Genomic DNA, 7,787 nt, shown 5'->3' on the forward strand with positions numbered 1-7,787 from the left:
CACCTGGATGTTGACAGAAGTGGGATGGTCAATGGCGTGTGACGTTAGTAGATTCTGGCGCGGATGCGAACTTCGTGTCCCATGCTTGGGCATTGAAATATTTCTCGAAGTCAGAAGGTAAACCGAAAGTAGTGGAAGCAGTTGATAATCATAGGGTTAAATCATATGGACAACGAAAAGCTGCAATGAAGATTATCGATGATGAACATGTCCTTCGGGAAGGATTCCACCATTTCGAAGAAGCCGACATGAGCGGATACGATGTAATTCTGGGTATGCCATGGTTGCAAGCTGCGAACCCCGACATTGACTAGGTGCGAAGATGCTAGACCTATAGGAAAGCGTCAAATATCAGCCACGTGCACCTAGATACCGCTAAGGAATTTGCAACTTTAATGGACAACAGCAACATCATATTCGCCGCCTTTCCATTGCGAGCTGCGCACGCAGCGACTGAGCCAAATATCCCGGATGATTATAAGGATTATCTTGATGTATTCCGAGAAGATATACCTGACGCGGAACACGCACCCCACGATCATGCCATAGATCTCAAACCTGGCAAGGAACCACCGTACCGACCGATATATAACCTGTCACCTCAAGAACTCTCCGTCCTCCGAGAATATATTGAAAAGGCATTAGAGAAGAATTGGATACGCCCGTCCAAGAGCCCAGCCGGTGCGCCAGTATTATTCGCACCGAAGAAAGACGGAACCCTGCGTCTTTGCGTAGATTATCGAGGGTTGAACGAAATAACAGTCAAGAATCGGTATCCGCTGCCCCTGATAAGTGAAATACTCGATAGGTTAGCAGGTGCCAAAATATACACGCAATTGGATCTTAGGGACGCGTATCATAGAATTCGCATACGAGCGGGGGATGAGTGGAAAACGGCATTTCGAACACGATACGGACACTTTGAGTATCTGGTTTTACCCTTTGGGCTAACCAACGCCCCTGCGACTTTCCAATCTTATATCAACAAAGCCCTCAGTGATATTTTGGACGTATATTGCGTAGCTTATCTTGACGATATCGTAATCTATTCGAATACGCTTGACGAACACGTCGCCCATGTTAAGAATGTGCTGGAACGTTTAAGGCGATGGAGACTATATGTGAAACTTAGTAAGTGTACGTTCCATGCAACAGAAATTGGATTTCTGGGTTTTGTGATTACCACGCAGGGCATCACTGTCGAAAAACGCCGCGTCGATACGATCCTAGATTGGCCTGAACCGCGAACAATAAACGAGCTGCAAACATTCCTAGGATTCGCCAACTTCTACCGACGATTCATATACAAGTTCTCGATAATAACGGCACCCCTGACTGAGTTGCTAAAAGGATACGAAACAAAAAAGGGGAAGAACAACGCACCTGTCCAACTGAACGAGAACTGCAAGCACGCAATACTGCAGTTAAAAGAATGCTTTACAGAAGCACCGTTGTTAGTTCATTTTGATCCGCAGCGAAAACTCCGTATAGAAACGGACGGATCTGGCGTTGCAATCGCCGCAGTAATATCGCAATTAATGGATGATGGTCACTGGCACCCGATCGCGTTTTGGTCCAGAAAACTCACAGAAGCAGAAAGACGTTATCAAACATATGATTTAGAAATGTTGCCGATTGTAGAAGCTTTCAGGCAATGGCGCCACTACCTACATGGTAGCAGGCACCCAATAGTTGTTTTATCTGACCATGCCAACCTCCGGCGCTTCATGACGACGAAGCAGCTAAATGGGCGTCAGATTCGTTGGATGCAAATGCTCTCAGCGTTCGATTTTGAAATTGAGCACCATCCTGGGGAAAATAATCCCGCAGATGCACCAAGTCGTCACTCAGATTATATAAAACACGCAGCTCCCTTGACGGGGCTCCCTACCCTGCAAGAGAAGCTGCGTAAGGGGATCTTTAAGTCACTAAAGACAAAAGAAAACACAAAGTTAGACCAATGTGTCAAGATGGTGCGAAAAAATCTGCAAGTTAAAGAAAATTGTTGGGCGAAGGGGCCCGTAGTCATCGATGACAACAAACCCTGCAGGATAAAGAACGCACCTGCAGATGAGAACGAAGTCGCCGGCGTTACGGGGTTAGACCTAGGGACCCTGGTGCCACGGATTCTAGCCGTTAAGGTATTTGAGTCCGAGATAGCCTATCGCGAAGAGGTAGCTGAATCTATTGTCGAACTCTTGCTGCAGGTTCAGAATAGGGACGCTGGCACGTCTGAACTTCGCAGAAGACTAGAGGTGGGTGACGCTAGCGTAGGTGATCGTTCGACCTGGGCAGTAGACAAAGATGGCCTGCTCAGGAAAGATGGTAAAGTCTACGTACCGCAAGACAAGGCCGTAAGGCATGAAATAATGAAAATGAACCACGATGATCCCCAAGGTGGCCATTTTGGACGTGACAAAACCATCGAAGCGATCAAACGCAAGTACTCGTGGCATGGTATGAGCGATGAGATTGCAGAATATGTGAGGACCTGCGATGTTTGCCAACGCGTCAAGATACCGCGGCATAAGCCGTACGGGTTGCTACAACCACATCCAGTGCCAGATAAGAAATGGCATACAATCAGTATGGACTTTATTGAAGGCCTACCAGATAATAAGAAGGGAAGTCAAACTTACAATGCTATTGTCGTATTTGTTGATTCGTTCACTAAATGGGCCATAATTGTACCCACATCTTCAAAGCTAGATGCGGAAGGACTCGCGGACATTATTGTATGGAAACTTGCGAAAAACTTTGGCCTACCTGCGAACATTATTAGCGACCGAGATTCATTAATAAACAGCAAGTTCTGGTCAACATTATGTTACTTACTCCATGTCCGACGAAAATTATCAACAGCCTTCCATCCGCAAACCGACGGCCAAACGGAACGATTGAACCAGGTGATTGAACATTATCTTCGCACATATTGCAGCTACCAGCAGGATAACTGGATAGAGTGGATTCCCCTGGCGCAATGGGCATATAATAACGCCTTCCACGCATCGATAAAAATGACACCATCTGAAGCGATGATCGGCCGACCAACTGAACTTCGTATAGACGTGGAACCCCCAAGCACGGGCGCGTCAAAGTCGGCGATAGAACAAGTGGAACGGATGAAGCAAGCGGAAAACAGGATTCGAGAATGCCTAGAAGCTGCCAAAGCAGCTGAGAAAAAGTATTATGATCAGCGCCATATACCAAAAAGCTTTAAGATAGGGGACTGGGTAATGCTGCGTGCAAAAAATATATCCACCTTGCGACCTTCACCCAAACTAGATCATCGATTTTTGGGTCCCTTCCAAATAATTGATATACGCGGTACGCAGGCGTACAAACTGAAGCTTACGCCACAATATAAAGGAATTCATCCCGTGTTCCACGTTTCCCTTCTCGAACCGTATCACGCGCGCGACGGACAGATCCCACAGCCAGAACCGATAATTATAGACGCGCAGGAGGAATGGGAAGTTGAAGCTATATTGGATAAACGTCAGTACCGTGGTCAAACCCAATATCTTGTTAAATGGAAGGATTGCACAGACGCGGATAATTCTTGGGAACCTGAAGAAAATTTGGTGAACAGCCAGGAGTACTTGGAACAGTTTAATAAAACCTATCAGGAGCCAGTCAGTAAACGAAAACGAAGAAGGCGACGATGACTGCTGGATATACTTATTCCGCCCAGGCATTAAAAAACAAATCCACCTCAGCTTGGCCAGTGTCATTTGAGGAATTGTCACCAAGGCAGACCTGCTTATTACCCCGGATTTCCTCAACTGGCGAAGCACGACGTTTCAACGATGACTTGGGAGCTGCGACCGGCGATGTAGCCACCGGGATCTCACCAATCACTGTTTCAGCCGGGGCCTCAGGGGAACCATTTCGTTGAGCCCCACGGATCTTCGCTGCGAAGAACTTAACTGCAGCTGTCACAGCGCCCTGTAAAACGTTAACGTTCGAAGCGTCTGCACCAGCGACAATTAAATCCTCAGCTGCGTTAATAGCCGCCTGGGCCAACTCGACGGCATCTGCTGGCACCTAATACAGGTTAATTCTACGTTGTTAAATGTCGAATACAACGACAGCAATATGCTGCTGCGTTCCTTTCTAACACTTCAACGGGACCGTCCGCTTCCTCATCTTCGCCAGCGTTATCGGATAACTCAAGTAACGCACCAAGATCCTTGCCCAGTATTCGATATATGGCAGGCGTGACAGCGTGTCCGCCCGTCGTTCACAAAGCAAGGGTTACTGGAGGGTTTTGCAACCTTTCCAGACAACCCAAGCAAATGCTCTCGATGGCATTCAGCATATCACCCTCCATAGGTTCTGAACCGGCAACGGAAGCAGCTGGTTCTGACATTCTATTACGACATTAATCAGTATCAAGAACCTTTTAAGAAGAGAGAAGAGGCAAGAAGCAGCAAGAAAAGAACAGATGTTGGTGGTTAAAATCAATATTGCAATATCGATCAAAGAAGTTGCAACAACACAAAATCCGACCCAAAATAGAAAACGCAACCACGCAACCAAAACTTCGAATGTCGCAATAAAAATCGCATGGGAAGATACAGTGTACTTTGCTTGATCAATTGGTGTATTCTTTTAAATAAAAAAAAATCGTTGTTGGTGATGATGGTGATGATCTCGTTAGGATACGATTTGTGGTGTAAAGGTTAAAGGAAAGGGGTTCAGGGGTTGTGCCTAAATCATGATTGGACCGCGATAACACCGGAACTGGAACAACGTTTTCCCGAGTCAGCAACGCTTCGGAATTAACCCGAACAATTAATTCGGTCCTATCCTGCGAACTTTATACAATTCAACCACACAGCACATATTACGAACTTCGCACAATAAGAAGCCCTGGGGACCAGGCCTTTGAAGAAGGGAGATAATTGTAATAGGCGCAACGGAGATATCTATATTAGGAAATAGATACGTGGCGATAGATACGTGGCGATAGATACGTGGCGATGGCAATATTATCTATATAATGCTCGCTGATATCCGTGGATTTGAGGAGATCAGCGATTAGCTTTGAACAATAGAGATTGCTACCTTCTTAATATCCTTTGTGCGTACTTCACACTACTCTTGTAATTACTCTTGTAGCCCATCTCTTACAGGAGGAATGCTTAGTGTTGAATGACGCCAAGAATATAACAGAAACATAAGGAAATTAATGAAAGACAGGATTTGGTACTCGCGATACAGGTTTCCAGCCCAGAAACAATAAGCTAAATCAGGTAATAGGTCCGCCCGAAGGTACCTACTTGGCAAGTTCACATCCCTTTATTTTAGAAGCTGAGAAATTGGCTCCGGATATAATGTTGTCCCCTTGTGAGTTTCGAACCATAAAAGTGAATACATCAATTTATCAAACAAAGTATGCTGTATCTTCCCATGCAATTTTTATTGTGAAATTCAAAGTTTTGATTGTGTAATTGCATTTTTCATTTGAGATTGAGTTTTATGTTGTTGCAATTTCTTTGATTGATATTGCAATATTGATTTCAATCATCAACATTTATTTTTCTTTTTCATTCTTCTTTCTTGTTGATTTTGCTTCTCCTCCTCTCTTGAAAGATGTTGATATTGATTTAAGATTATGACAGAATGTCAGAACCAGCTGTTTCTATTGCTGATTCAGAGTTTATGAAAAGTGATATACTGTCTGCCATTGAAAGCATTTGCTTGAATTGTCTGAAGAGGTTGTAAAACCCTTCAGTATATTCTTGCTTTATAAATGATAAGTCTGCTTTCAAAGAATTGTAACATGAGCTTTTATTAAGAGAAAAATAAGAGAATCATGTTTGTAAAAATGACAAGATATCTGGTTTTTACAAAAAAAAAGTGTACATTATTCCAGGTTTGAAACTAAGCCAAAATGAAAAGCTTGCTCAATAAAATGTAAAAAGAAACTTTTTGCTAATAATGCAGCTAAAGCTTGGACATGGTTGTATGCAATTGCAATTGCTGTGATTTAATAACAGTATGATATGAACAATGAAAAGAAATGCTGAAATTTCTGTCTGTCTTTAAATAAATCTGATATAATATAGCAATTGATTTTACAATTTTTCTATCTGAAAATAAAGGTTCTACAAACATTCTAATCATTGTTAATTGATTTAATAAAGATGTAATACTGTAGCTCTGTGACAAAATAAATATTGAAGTAATTGCAAATGCTTTTATCAAAAGTTTGTTTTATTGTATACACAATTTGTCTTCATTTATTATATCAAATAAAGACAATCAATTCATCAGCACACTTTGAATTTGTATATATCAATTATTAAAAATTGAATGAAATTTGTCAATAATATATCATTTAAAAATTGATGGTCAATAATATATCATTTAAAAATTGATGAAATTATAAAAAAAAATGATATAAACAGTAAAAAACATTCTTTATAAATTCTACAATTATATACAAAATAATTGAAGTCATTTATTATCATATATTGAGATTGCAATTAATAGCTGAGATTTTATTATAATAAACATAAGCTCAATTTTTCTTTTATATAGATATAATTTAAAGATTCTGAACTTCGCTGAAAATCTCTGAAAAACCACATACATTCACAGTTTTATATAAATAGCAGAGAACATCATAAACAAGTTTAAAAGAGCTTATGAATGAGTAAAAACTTTCATAATCAATATTCAATAAAATTATAAAAATCAAATAAACATCAGAAAAAGTTCTATGATTCAATAATATATAAAAAATAAAATCTAACTAAATTTCAAAAATATAAAAACAAAGTGCCTCTCATGTATGTTAAATTACTATCATATTAAATATATTGTAATGAAGATTTTGAGTATACATAATTATCAACTCAACATCTCATCTAATATTCACAATGTCTTTCATATGAATCTGCTTTAACTCATGACTGAGAATCCATTCCTCTCACAGAGAATCTTCAACTGACAGTCATTCATTATCATAGAAGAAAATAATAAACTTGAATGAGAGATTGAAGCAATCCTTGATGATAGAACCAACTGCCACCACCGCGAATACCTTTGTCAAATGAGTAGAATACAATCATCCCAACCTGGGAACCTGTGTCTGCCATGGAGGACACCACCGCCCTCGACATCTATGAGTCATCGCTCACCCCGGTAGGGGGGGATAATATGATGGGTTAGCATCTGTTAGTAGTTAACTTACACAACCAACTCCCCTCCTGCACCTACTCATCCCTGTTATTGCACTTTGTGCTCATGTAGCCTCTAACAATTCTTCTATATAACCTCTTCTGCCTCATGCTCTGCGCTCGTGTAGTTCTAACAATTCTTCCGTGTAACCTTTAATGTTCTTCCGCTCCGTGCTCCGCTCCGTGCTCCACTGTGGGGCGGCTTCTGATATTCTTCCACCCCGATTTCCCCTCTATAAGAACCCCCTTCGACGACCTTTCCTTCTGATCTCTTTTCTCTTTCTTTCCTTAATCAATTCGTAATCTGTATTTAGGATAGTACTAGATCGTTAATCGAAGTACGCCCATTACAATATCCTTCCTTATAAATACTGCCTACTTATTATGTAATTATCAGAGTTAATAATCAATTCAATATTGTATTTTTGATATCCAGTATTTGGGTAAATATTCGGACATTACCTAATTCCGACAGAGAAACCTAGTGTGGAGCCTCTTCTAATTACAGGGAAACTGAAGTGTAATTTTCAGTGCATTCCCTGAGCGTGGATAACCGGGGCAGATTCCAATACAAAGTAAGTACCGGGACGTATATAT

At 41.2% G+C, this 7,787-nt stretch overlaps 2 protein-coding genes across 2 annotated transcripts; one reads left to right on the top strand and one right to left on the bottom strand.

Annotated features, from left to right (window-relative positions):
* Nucleotides 1-185: 185 nt before the first annotated feature.
* On the top strand, nt 186-3,225 carry HCAG_02942 (hypothetical protein; the record flags this gene model as incomplete). The annotated part of the gene is made up of 6 exons (XM_001542721.1): nt 186-273; nt 343-808; nt 863-1,098; nt 1,156-1,908; nt 2,071-3,184; nt 3,222-3,225. The coding sequence occupies 6 exons, from the start codon at nt 186-188 to the stop codon at nt 3,223-3,225; spliced, it is 2,661 nt and encodes an 886-aa protein (XP_001542771.1).
* A 456-nt stretch (nt 3,226-3,681) lies between these two features.
* On the bottom strand, nt 3,682-4,372 carry HCAG_02943 (predicted protein; the record flags this gene model as incomplete). The annotated part of the gene is made up of 2 exons (XM_001542722.1): nt 3,682-4,047; nt 4,262-4,372. The coding sequence occupies 2 exons, from the start codon at nt 4,370-4,372 to the stop codon at nt 3,682-3,684; spliced, it is 477 nt and encodes a 158-aa protein (XP_001542772.1).
* Between the last annotated feature and the right edge of the window lie 3,415 nt (nt 4,373-7,787).

The sequence above is a fragment of the Histoplasma capsulatum genome, genomic scaffold (assembly GCF_000149585.1).
Source record: "Histoplasma capsulatum NAm1 scaffold_2 genomic scaffold, whole genome shotgun sequence".
In the NCBI taxonomy this organism is placed as follows: Eukaryota; Fungi; Ascomycota; class Eurotiomycetes; order Onygenales; family Ajellomycetaceae; genus Histoplasma; species Histoplasma mississippiense.